The sequence below is a fragment of the Rhipicephalus microplus genome, chromosome 8 (genome assembly GCF_043290135.1).
Source record: "Rhipicephalus microplus isolate Deutch F79 chromosome 8, USDA_Rmic, whole genome shotgun sequence".
Lineage (NCBI taxonomy): Eukaryota > Metazoa > Arthropoda > Arachnida > Ixodida > Ixodidae > Rhipicephalus > Rhipicephalus microplus.
In genome coordinates this window covers 77,284,638-77,297,829 of record NC_134707.1, presented here as the reverse complement: position 1 = coordinate 77,297,829, position 13,192 = coordinate 77,284,638, and the positions used below count along the sequence as shown (strand labels likewise).

The window sequence follows — 13,192 nt, the reverse complement described above, 5'->3', positions numbered from 1 at the left end:
TGTTTTTTCTCGTTTTACCGGGTTCAATACTTTGGGGATGGGCGACTGAAATTTTGAGGGGTGGTGCAGGCTAAGGTGATTGGAGATAGGCCTGGCCGGTTTTGAACACGAGTGAACACAATTATCTATTAAGGCAGGCATTATTCGGCGTGTTTGGACACGAGCCAACTTAGTCCTCGAGATAGGCTTCATTAGTTTCTGAAGGGGGTAGGGTCATCACACATGTTGGGCTTGAGCCAAGATGATTTCGGCGTTATATTGCAGGATGAACAACTGAGTATTGAAATGCGTACGATTAACCTAGAGGTAGACCATTGAAGTCGTGCGGTGGGCCACGAAATGCTCGAAAATTTTCTAACCCAATTACGAGTTTGACCCCCGACGATCTCGCCACTGCGTCGAGCGACATACAAGTAGTGTCCAATTTCGTCAAGGGACATTGAAGGCCAAACGTGGGGTTGAGTATGTCATGGCTTAGCCGTAATCTATAAACCACATCAAGCAGTCTAAGCAAAGTAATTCACATTCTGCCGGACCACTGTCTATTTCCTCAGTGATTGTTGCACGTCATGCCTTATTCAAGTTCTCAATGAATCCATTTAAAGCCTGTTTATTTCTAGCAAGATGAAATTTTAAGAGGGAATGGAGGCTTGCATAGATGAAAAGCTTGAAGAGAGGCTGTGGCTTGCTCCCAGTACAACCCGGTGTCAAATTATTTTGTTTGTTCTTTCTGATAATTCACATTTAGGTAAATGTGGTTGAAGTGTTGCCACGCTTAAAGCGATATATATGAAAATAAGAGCGTCCGATGGCCTTACACGGGCTAAAGCTTGAATTCAACCTTTCCGCCCAATGAAGTATACATAAATGTTGGTGTCTTTGGAAGATAGGAGAGGGTGTTGCTCTAACACTGCCACTGAGCGAATCAGAAGTAAGAATATTCTAAAGTTGATATTTGGTGTACTAATAATAACTTGGTGTGCTACGCCAAGTCAACATATAAGGATACATTGTGGAATAGCTCTGTGTTTGCATTATGAGTGAATCAGAGAGGATCTATACCGGTATGAACCTATCAGGAGTGAAGAACAGGCAATGGCTATAAGTTGTGCGCTGTGAACTATAGGCAATATTACGGTGGGATTTCAGTGCCGCCTTTATGGGCGGTTATATTTTGTGTTTTGCATCTTACACAACCAAACAAGCAGTGTTATTTCAGACACGCATGCACAAAAATAGTTCAGTAGGTGCATACGACGTTTCATAGCCTTAATAATTCAGATCGCTATCTACCAAAACAAGAAAAAAATGACCTAACAGCCTAAGATGGTGGCGCCCACGTGTCTTAGGTAAAATAGTCTATACGGGGCTACAAAGCCAGTATATAGCCTCCGCAAACAGTGAACGCTGTTGAAGCTACACAAAGCGTCTGCTGATGACTTATCCACACATGCAATTTTATTGAACAGTTCAGGTGACCCGTCAAACTGCGTTACCTCACAGCCATAGCATGAAGCCTATTTTGAGCGTTGATCCTATTATAGAGACACCTCTGATAAAACCTGTTTCTGAAAAAAAGCTTGAAATTTCTTTTCAACGCTCCCAGATTCGGAAATAATTGCTTAGCGTGGCGTAAGAAGTTAAGCGCGAACAATGAAACTTTTATTCGTAGTATGTATTCGTAGTAAGTATGTTGACTAGGGGTGGAATAGCGTGCGAATGGAACGATAGGCTTGCTCGGTGAAATGAAATCCACCGTAGATGAAGCCTGTATTTATTGCTCATTTCGAAATGAAGATAAACGCAAACATATAAGGCCAACTCAGCGAGGGCCTACGCGTTGACGTTGTGAGCGAATCTGCGAGGCAGTAAGGCTTACTTGAGTCAACGAGAAGGGAGAAGAGTGCGAAGTCACACTGTGGCCACCTACTTCTCGCAAAGCTATTGAATTGGTGGTTGACAGTTGTTCTTGATATCAACACGCGAACGTATGTCCAAGCACTCCCAGTGTCCCGCCTGTTGCAGTGACCCGTGGAGGAGGGAGCAGCCGCTGTCTCAAATCAGGGAACGCGAGAACAGACTCCCACTCGCCCACTTCGTGGAGTCACAGGGGCTAACGCGACTTCCGTGCGCCCGAAGGTGAGTCGAGCCGCGCTGCATCGTATAGTTCTTGAAGGAAGGGAAAAAGGAGCTATTCTCTGTCTGCCTAATCTGGCGACACGGCTTGAAGTGGATCGGGGAGGGGGGACAAAAAGGAATAGCAGGAAGATAAGTAAAGTAGGAGCACTCACCTCACCGGAACGACCGAAAGAAAGTAGATAAAAAACGTAGGAAAAATGGGGGACACGGTCCAAGGAGTGAGATGACAGGGCGCCGACCGGCGGGAGCCACACGACACCAGAAGATCACGGACGGTGGGCAGATCGACGAGAGCTACGCTGGCGTCGGAGATCGCCGACGACACGACTGTTCAGCTTGAAATCTACCGAGCTTCTGAGTTCGTGTCTTTCATACATAATCATCTCTTTTATGACCGTGCACTTAAACATAGAAACAGAGAGAGGAGTTTACAAAAACAGGACAATGGAAAAAAAGATGCTATTTTCTGCCTTCCACCGAGGGGTATGGTTCAGCGCCTTTAGGGATGGGGAAGGAAACGAAAAAATCGCAGGAAGAAAAGAACATAGAAAACAGTTAGGTGTATGGGAAGAGAGTGCCTTCTCATGGGAAACGAGAGAAAAGAGTGTTACGCTTTCCGAGCCCCAATTTACACCGTGAATTGCATTTTTAAAAAGTGACGACTTGCTGTCGGTCTCACCATTTTCTCACAAGAATGTAAAGATTCCTAATAAACGTTCACGCGTCTACTTGAAGACATTCATGTACGTGCCAAGGCTGGACAAACGAAAAGGTAGTCAGAGGACGCGTCTTTTTCATAGTGTGAGGTTCATGAACTGAAGAAAAAATCAATTAAGTTAATTTTGTAAATGACTGATCTGGCGAGTTCTTGCCTGAAATACGTACACCGTATACTTAACGAATCTTGATTGATAGCCTAGTCTTTTTTTATGGGAATACAATGATTGTACAAATTAAGGGGCCCACATCAGCGTAATAAAAAACAAAACCGATTAGTAGTACATGTTCCTGACAACACAAGGTCATTTCGGTGACCCTCCCCTCCTCTCCCCCCCCCCCAAGAAAAAAAGACGTACATTCGATCCAAGCTACTGTGACATTGTTCCGACGGTGGTGGAATGCCTGAGACACATGTGCTTTCATTTAGGCGCACATGTATTCCCAGGTTGTGAAATGTTATGCAGTGATCCGCTACGACACGCATTTGAATCGTATTATGAATCTAGAAACCAAAGCTCCGGAAAGTATCACAAATACTCCGAAGCCAACGTAGTGTCAATATTAACTGCAAGTCGACTTTAAAGAGAACGTAACAGCTGAAAGTATCTTACTTATCACCAGGTATTGTTCCTGACTTCTGCTTTCCTTGCGGTAATTTTTAAACGACGCTACTGCTACAGCAAAGGCAACGTCGTGATGCACGACAAGCCTTGCTTACCTGTTTTTGGCGCTGTCATGCAGATTTCCGTCCGGTACACCAAGTCAGAGAAAGTATGGATCCTATCGACGGTGCGCCTGGCGACACCCAGGCACAGACGTGCGCGACATCTATCTCTGAACTGGCGTGGCTCTTCGAGTGCCCCGTGTGCAGAGACTACGCGCTGCCTCCCATCCTGCAGTGCGAGAACGGACACCACCTGTGTGCCACTTGCCGGGAGAGCGTGTCCAGGTGCCCACTATGTCGCGCGCCAAAAGGTGAGAAAGGGTGGTGTCGCGTACATTTATTGCACACCCCTCGTAACTACGTGCATGGGGCAGTAAGTACGATGGAATTCACGTTTTTGTTCTCAGAACTACGGCTTATTTTATTCCAGTAACGCTATATGTACTTGTATTTGCTAAATATAAAATCGCTCAATGAATGGTCCGCGTAATGTTCTCTTTTTTTTTCAGTGCATTCATAAACTAACCCAATTGATATCTCACGTGGTCCTTGTCGGTTTCCACTTTCTAGGGCTCTTGATGAATAGGAGATACCCCCGTCCACAAACGAATTCAATTGTTTAGTTATTTTTGCATGGAAGCTGTACACCTCTACTGAAGTACAGTCTACCTCTACCATGCGTTCGTTTCGTATCTGCGGAGCAAAAGCAAATTGCCAGGCACCCGAACCACAGAGAGACGTTCCTGAACACAAGATCCTAGAGAGTGCCCTAACTATACGCTAGAGGGAACTCTGGCGCTGCTCTCTATGAGAGCTGCAACGCATAGCCCTTCATAGAACGTGGGAATTATGTATGTGACATGGATTTGCCTTGTCTTCGTACTTTACGTTCGTTCTGGATTCGTGTGGCTTGAAGCTGCTTCGTCACAAAACAACAATCGGCAAATGTTCGGCCGTTACAGTTCACTACCTTGATCTTTCAGCCTTACCACTTTGAATCAGGTCACGAAGTGAAAAACGGTTCGTTCTATCCTTCTAAACAAAACCAAAACTAAGCAATAAACGAAGCCGCAAGAGTGTTCGCCACTCGCAAGCACGAAGACTAGGCAAATCAATGCCATACCAATAATTCTTATGCATCGCTTAACGATCACAGCGCCAGTGTCCCCTCTAGTTATTTTTATGAAACTCTATGCGAGGTCCCCTGCAAGAAGATGCACGCGCACCTAGCGCTTTCACCTTGAACGCTGAGGAAAAGATCTGGAGAGCTGGACAGACGAGCCGCGAACGCGTTCGCTGTACACTGTTGCACATTTTCAACGCCACTACTATATTGACTTTTGTGTCGTTTAGGGGCCATTTAACAATGCAAGGCAAACGTCCTATCTGTCTTTGCGATCGGGCGTGAAACATAGAGCTCAGTATTTGTTTCAATAACTGAAAGCACAAAAGAGGCATCCAAACCACATGTTTTATAGAGTACCTGCAAACTACGGGACCACACTAACACGCTTTCCCAACTAAGATTGCCCTGCAGTTGCTTTGAACTTCGCACGAAACCTGCGCACGACATAGTGTGGCTGTTCCTTCTCGCCGTGTATCTTTCCCGCTTCCATATACAAAAAGAACAGCCGTCCAGTAAATCATTCATTTCATTCCATAAATTATTTATGAAATGTGTCGGAATTTGCAGAGAACAGAAGAGCAGCGTGAACACATTGCTTGACGAAGGGAAGAAGTTAATCTTGCCTAAAGTGATCGCGGAACCACCAGTAGTTAGGCACAGCGGCCAGAAATTTATTATTTATACTACTGTACAATATTGCCAAAACATACGTCCCTCTAAGGATGCGTGTTGTTTGACAGAGCCTTTCTGGAAACTCATATTTCCCGGGTGGGATCGCAGCCATCTTTTTTCGCCTGGAACCGTATCTGCACGTTTATAACGCGCGCAAAGTGAACACAATCTAAAAAGCAAAACAAAATATGAGGACAACGTTGTTTTGTGAATATGGTGCTTAGTATCGATGATGGAACGGGATGACCATAAGGGCGTAGCGAATGCCACTGCAGCGGCCTCTTCAAGATCATGGAAAACGGCGCAATAAAAAAAAAACACCACGGCACTTACTTGCAAATAAACTTTGTCCACACTACATGCACACTTGAAGGCTGACACCCACTCCTCATGAAGGACGTTGGAAAACCACCATGGAGAATTTAATAAACCTAAAAACTAAATAAAGTCATCACTTGGCTACATGATAGATAATACTTAAGTGTGTGTAGAGTCAAATAAAGTTTAGTTGTAAGTGAGTGCCGTGATGTATTTCAGTATGTTGACCATGTAGCTTGTTTACGCATTTTAGCACTTATTTACATAGTAAAAACACGCATATCAATTACTTATTAAGACAGTGTAGACGTAATAATCTCTTGTAACCTTGAGTAGTTTTTCCATGTGCGCAATTTCAGCTCTTTATGATCAACAACAAATGCATCGTATATGTATGAAAATAAAGTAGCTTTTTCTTTGTCAGGTTTGTAGCAATACGACGCTGTGTGATGCCTATTCCATCCATGTGGTGCTGTTTATTTAACGCAAGCTACACTGGCCGAGGTTGAGCAGCTTCGCATGGCTTACGGTAAGTATACTTCTGCGCAAGCGCGAGGAGCAGTGACGTCGCACAATCCACAGCGGTCGCACCGAAGGTCTGGAAGCTCCCCGAGTCACTATACTCGCAAATAACTTTGTTTCACGATGAAAGGAAAGCTGCGGGGGTGGAGCTACTGCACATGTACTCTTCCGCCAAGTAGTCCGGTTCGGGTCGCGCTTCCAATGACAGCCGTGTTCGACTAATAACACCACTCACTTCACTCTGTGTGCCTATAGAGAGCCATTCGCGAGTGAAATACGTTACAAGTTTCTTCGGCGACTTGTCGAAATAGCTGGATGGTGACGAGCGCTCACCCAAAGACGAAGGTGCCATTTTGACATTGAGGTGAACATGTCTCACAAGTGCAAAAATGCGCAATGATGCTGCATAAAGTGAAATTATTATGAATATTGTTATGGTGCATCATCAACAGGAGCAAACGTGGCACTTAGCGAAGATGAAGAAGACGCCTGTGCGTTAGGCGCTTGCGTGAGGGACAACTCAGGCATCTTGTTCGGCTGCCGATTCTCGGTGGACGCTATCCTGTAAGCCTAGACCTCGCCGCGTCACATTTGGCGGAGGTACTGGGTAACCGCCTCGCAACGGAACGTCGCAGCGGCCGACGTTTGAAGGGTCATTCCACAACGATGACGGAGAGTACGGCGTCTGCATCTTCTCCTGGTGTTCCTGCGGCCGGAGATGATGCGGTAACTACATCTCCTTCTGCGACCACAACCTTCGTGCTCGAACCCCCGCGGGATCCTGGCACGTTCAGCTGTTCCGGCGATCCAGATGAAGTTGACGTTGAAGATTGGCTGGCTGAGTACGAACGTGTGAGTACTCGATACCGATGGGGCCCGACTCTAATGCTGGCAAACCTGTTATTCTATCTTAGGGGAACCGCCAAATCGTGGTATGAGAACCATGAAACAGAACTTGGGAGTTGGGCAGTGTGCAGGGAGAAAATGTTGGACCAGTTCGGAAAGCCGATTGGAAGAAAAATGGCCGCGAACAAAATGCTCGCGTCTCGGGTGCAGACCTCGACCGAGTCTTACGTCTCCTATATCGAAGACGTGTTGTCGTTGTGTCGCAAAGCCAATGCCGAGATCCCGGAGGCTGACAAGGTCGGGCATATTCTTAAGGGGATTGCGGATGACGCATTCAACCTCCTCATCTGCAAAAATGTTTCTACAGTGGACGCCATTATAATAGAATGTCGGCGCTCTGAGCAAGCGAAGAGCCGGCGGATTAACAGCGTGTTTACCCGCCTTCCGAATACGGCTGCAACATCATCTTGCGAAGACCGTGCAAGAACACAGCCACCACCTCTAGATTCATCGGATCAGGTGACCCGAATTGTACGGCGCGAACTTGAAGCCATTGCCTCTGCTCCTGCTCACACCGCTGCAAGTGACGCCACCCCACTCACTGCTAACATGGTTCAAGCCATCGTCCACCAAAAACTCACCAGCATAGGTATTCCCTCGGTGTGCGCTTTGCCCAGCCCGCAGCGAGCTTCATGGCGTCCACCCTCGTCCTATCACGAGCAGCAGTTTACGGCCCGATCTCGTGACCCTGCTGCGTGGAGAACCGTCGACTATCGACCAATTTGTTTTTATTGCCACCGTATCGGTCATGTCGTCCATTACTGCAATTACCGCTGGTTCTCGCCACCTCGGACTTCATCTCAACCTCACTACCGACAGGACAGCACCCGCTTCGCGTCTGCCACGCAGCTCTCTCCGCCAAACAACTACAGAAGGTTCAACAGCCGATCTCCGTCACCGCATGGTCGTCAGTCGCATTCACTTCCAGGACGTCGCCAGTCGTCTCGCTCACCACAGACTCACAGGCCGTCGTCCCTAATGAACCCCGCTCCTGCCTTCCCGGAAAACTAAACGGTGCAGCGCCCGGAGGTGACGCTGCATTTTCGACTCCCTCCACAAATCTTCTCTTGACACTTCCGACGAGACAAAATTTGTTAGACGTTGACGTTGACGGTGTGGCTATTTCTGCCCTTATAGATACTGGAGCGCACATTTCTGTAATGAGCGCGAACCTTCGCCGACGCCTACATAAAGTGCTCACGCCTGCCGCTTCCCACAAGCTTCGTGTCGCTGATGGGAGGACCCCTGATGTTCAAGGGATGTGCACGGCCCGTGTGTTCATTGCTGGTCATCCTACATTAGTTCAGTTTGTCGTCATTGAAATGTGTCCTCATGACCTAATACTTGGTTTGGACTTCCTGTCACGTCATTCTGCGCTCATTGATTGTGCCACTGGTGCTCTTTAGCTTGAACTGCCGCAGTTTGCCGATTTTCCAGCTGCCTATTCTCCCCGTTTATGCTCTCGTCACCACGTTCCCTTGCCTCCGCAAGCTGCTACATATATTACTTTGTCGTGCTCACGTCATGTGCCCGATGGTGGCTACCTCGTCGCTCCTATAGTTGACGTACTGATGGCCCAAGACGTCGCCCTTGCTCACACTGTTGTCGCCGTCGCTATTAATACAGTGGTTATACCACTACTAAACGTGAGTCTCTTGACTCAAGTTATTCCGCAAGACATGTCTTTGGCCACCCTATCTCCACTTGACTGCTGCAACGTTACTGGTTTGGACACCGATACTACATCCCCCTGTCTTGGCCGCAATTACACTCTGCCTGCAGATGACATTAACACGATGATTGCTCCCGACCTCACTGCAGTGCAAGCTGCCAGCCTCCGTAGTCTGCTAACATCATATAGAGACGTTTTCGACTTTGACCACCACACTCTCAGCCAAACAACTGCAGTGACTCACCGGATCAACACTGGTGATGCCAGTCCTGTACGGCAGCGTCCATATTGCGTATCTCACAAGAAACGCGAAGTAATTCAGAATGAAGTGGACAAAATGAATACTAAAGACGTAATAGAACCCTCATACAGCCCCTGGGCCTCCCCAGTCGTGCTCATTGAGAAGAAGGATGGCAGCTGGCGGTTTTGCGTGTACTATCGCCATTTAAACAAAGTGACCCACAAAGATGTCTACCCTTTGCCTCGGATTGATGACACCCTCGATTGCCTTCATGGTGCCCAATACTTTTCGTCCATCGACCTTCGGTCCGGCTATTGGCCAATTTCTGTCGATTCCATGGAACGTGAAAAAACCGCTTTCGTTACGCTCGACGGTCTCTACCAGTTCAAAGTCATGCCGTTTGGACGGTGTAATGCGCCGGCAACTTTCGAGCGCATGATGGACTCCCTTCTCCGAGGATATAAGTGGCCCATCTGCTTATGTTACTTGGACGATATCGTCGTCTTTTCACCTACCTTTGACAGCCATATAACACGTCTGTCAGCCGTTCTGGATGTTTTTCGAAGAGCTGCTCTCCAGCTCAATTCTGCAAAATGCCATTTCGGACGTCGCCAAATCACCATACTCGGCCACCTTGTCAGTACCGAAGGTGTTCAACCAGATCCCGAAAAGGTGCGAGCAGTACAACAATTTACTGAGCCACGCTCAACCAAGGACGTCCGAAGTTTCGTAGGGATATGTTACTATTTTCGTCGATTTGTCCGCAACTTCGCCGACATCGCTCAACCGCTTACTGATCTCTTAAAGAAGGACGTTCCCTTCGCATGGGGTATAGAGCAAGTGGACGCCTTTTCGGCTCTTATCCATCTGCTGACTACGCCACCAATACTGGCCCATTTCGACCCTGCATCACCTACAGAGCTTCGGACCGATGCCAGTGGCCATGGAATTGGAGCGGTGCTTGGCCAACGACAGCACGGGAAGGACCGCGTGATTGCTTACGCCAGTCGTCTTCTTTCACCTGCCGAACGGAAGTTCTCCATCACTGAGCGTGAATGCCTAGCTTTAGTGTGGGCCGTGGCGAAATTGAGGCCTTACCTGTATGGCCGAACTTTTTCCGTTGTTACGGACCATCACGCTCTTTGCTGGCTGTCATCGCTAAAGGACCCATCTGCAAGTCTTGGTCGCTGGGTGCTCCGTCTGCAAGAATACTCATTCGTGGTCCACTACAAGTCGGGACGCCTGCACACAGACGCAGACTGTTTGTTACGTTATTCGGTTGAAACGCCCGACTTGACAGACCTTGATTCAGACCCCTGCGTTCTCTCCATTCACGCTTTGGGTGATATCTTCACCGAACAACGACGTGACCCGTCGTTACTCTCCATCATCAAGCGTCTGACCTCTGCTCCAACAGACCCTTCCGTTTGCCTGTTCGAACTGCACGACAACATTCTGTACCATCACAGCTTCAACGTGATGGCCCGGAATTACTACTCGTGCTTCCCCATCATCTGCGTACCAGCGTTCTCGAACAACTACATGACGTACTTACAGCCGGTCACCTAGGCGTCCCTCGTACCTACGATCGTGTGCGACGTCGCGTTTTCTGGCCCGGACTGTATCGTTGTGTGGTTCGCTACGTCACTGCTTGCTACCGCTGCCAACACCGCAAGCGCCCCTCTGCGCTACCGTCTGGCCTCCTACAGCCCATTGACATACCGACGTAACCATTCTTCCGTGTTGGCTTTGACCTGTTGGGCCCATTTCCTACGTCCACCTCCGGAAATAAATGGGTTGCAGTCGCCACAGACTACGCCACACGCTTTGCCATCACTAAAGCACTGCCGACAAGCTGTTCCACTGACGTCGCTGACTTTCTCTTGTATGAAGTCATTCTTCATCACGGCGCTCCGCGGCAGCTGCTTACTGATCGAGGAAGGTACTTTCTTTCACGTGTTGTGGATGACATTCTCCGCGCCTGCTCCACTGAGCACAAGCTTACCACCACTTATCATCCACAGACAAATGGATTGACCGAACGTCTGAACCGAACACTGATGCAGATGCTGTCAATGTACGTTTCGCCAGATCACCGTGACTGGGACAAAGCACTCCCCTTTGTCACGTTCGCGTACAATTCTTCACGGCACGACACAGCTAGTTATTCGCCGTTTTATTTGCTATTTGGTCGACATCCAGCATTATCATTTGACACGCCCCTTCCTTCGGCTGCCCCCTTGTCTACTAGTACGCCAGCGATGTCGTTTCTCGAGCCCATGCAGCCCGTTAGCTTGCCCGTGATCTGCTGCACCTGTCGCAAGCGCACCAAAAATACGCTATGACTGTCGTCACCAAAGCGTGCACGTCTCGCCGGGGTTTCTGGTACTTCTCTGGACACCAAACCGCCAAGTCGGCTTATCAGAGAAGCTACTATCACACTACCATGGCCCCTACAAAGTGTTACGACAACTTAGTGACGTGAGCTACGAGATCTCACCCCTTAACAATGCCTCTTCGACCCCATAACTCCAGACAGACGTTGTACACGTTTCCAGACTCAAACCGTATCACCCTCCTCGTTCGTCGCCACCGTACTAAGCGCCGTGACGGTGCTTCCGCCGCAGGGGAATGATGTTACGGTGCATCATCGACTCCCAGGAGCAAGCGTGGCACTTAGCGAAGACGAAGAAGACGCCTGTGCGTTAGGCGCTTGCGCGAGGGACAACTCAGACATCTCGTTCGGCTGCCGATTCTCGGTGGACGCTATCCTGTAAGCCTAGACCTCGCCCCGTCACAATATGCCACTGATGTGCGCTGCGTCTCTTTAAAACAACATCCTCTACAAAAAAGTGGTGGTTTTTATCATCTTCACATGGAAAATACGGACACAATGTGAGACTACATTCTTCAGTGGTGGCACATGCATGCCCAGTTCGGCTCTTGTAGCATTTCCTTCATTGGCAAGAAAAGTTGATCTTACCCGAGTCAAGTGCCAGCCCACTTTACTCGCAGACACTTTTAGATGCGGAGCATCTTATACTCGCGCCTTGTAGTGCGCCGTCCGCGTCGTCCGCGCCGTCCACACCGCTTCTCGAACATTCGACAGCTGACGCGCGCGCATGCGCCGTCGCGCCGTCGCCCACTCTTCCACCATCTGTGCATCCCTTCCTCCTCTACACACCGCGCGCGCTTCACTCCTCCACCATCTGTGCACCCTTCCTCCTCTACACACCGCGTTCGACATCTACAATTCTCCTGATTCTCCAGTGGACGCGCATGTGGCGTCGCGCTTCGAGAACATTCTACAGCTGACAGTGCATGCGCCGTCGTGCTGTATATATACTCAAGGTCGGCGCTCGCTCGCTCAGTTGCCGCTCGTCGGTTGGTTTGTACGGCGCGTCGACGTCCAAGGTCGCGGTGAAATGAATTCCAACGAATCCACAAACACAATGATCGACGTCCCTTCGACCAGCGCCGCCCTTTCGCATACGTGTGTACGTGTTCACTCATTTAACACCCCCTCCTACAACCACGTTAACCAATTTAGCCATCGACCCAAGTAAGTCGCAATTTAACACCCCATTTCACAACCACGTTAACCAATTTAGCCATCGACCCAAGTAAGTCGCACTTTAACACCCCGTTAACCAATTATAAGGTCCGCATCCTCCTCAGTGTTCCCCCGAGGGAAGCTGCGGGCAATTTTTTCGCTATTCTTTTCGCCCGTCCGTCGATCTGTGACTCGTCCGTCGACCATCCGTGGCTCGTTCGCCCGTTCATCCATTCATTCATCCGTGGTCATCCGTCCATCTATCCGCGGTTCGCCCGTCCGTACATGGTTTGTTTGCTGACCTGTCCATCCATCCGTCCGTCGGTTGCTCAAGCTACGTATATCCTGACATAGCTGAGCTAGGTCACTCCTAATATTCAGAGCCACCCAGGTTAAGATGCACAGATAATCCCACTTTGACTTAATATAAATTCTTTGATGTTTGTATTCAGGGAGAAACCGGAACCTGGCTTTGGACAAGCTGGCTGAAACGGCACTGTTTCCGTGCAAGTACTTCTCCACTGGCTGCACGGCAGCTTTGTTAATAACGGCAAAGGAGAAGCACGAGATGACCTGCGAGTACGGGTGAGCAACGCTGCCATAAATATTAATTTATTTATTATTCTCACCTTCATTATCACACTTTACCCCGCACAAAT

General features: G+C 48.7%; 1 protein-coding gene across 1 annotated transcript; it reads left to right on the top strand.

The window, feature by feature from the left end:
* The first annotated feature begins 3,632 nt into the window (after nt 1-3,632).
* Nucleotides 3,633-13,122, top strand: LOC142768287 (E3 ubiquitin-protein ligase Siah1-like). Its single transcript, XM_075870246.1, has 2 exons — nt 3,633-3,834; nt 12,986-13,122. Exons 1-2 carry the CDS (start codon nt 3,633-3,635, stop codon nt 13,120-13,122), a joined length of 339 nt encoding a protein of 112 aa, XP_075726361.1.
* The last annotated feature ends 70 nt before the right edge of the window (nt 13,123-13,192 follow it).

Coding starts and splice junctions, on each gene's coding strand:
- LOC142768287 (XM_075870246.1), top strand. CDS start 3,633: ATGGATCCTATCGACGGTGCGCCTGGCGACACCCAGGCACAGACGTGC. Junction 3,835..12,985: donor ACTATGTCGCGCGCCAAAAG/GTGAGAAAGGGT, acceptor GTTTGTATTCAG/GGAGAAACCGGAACCTGGCT.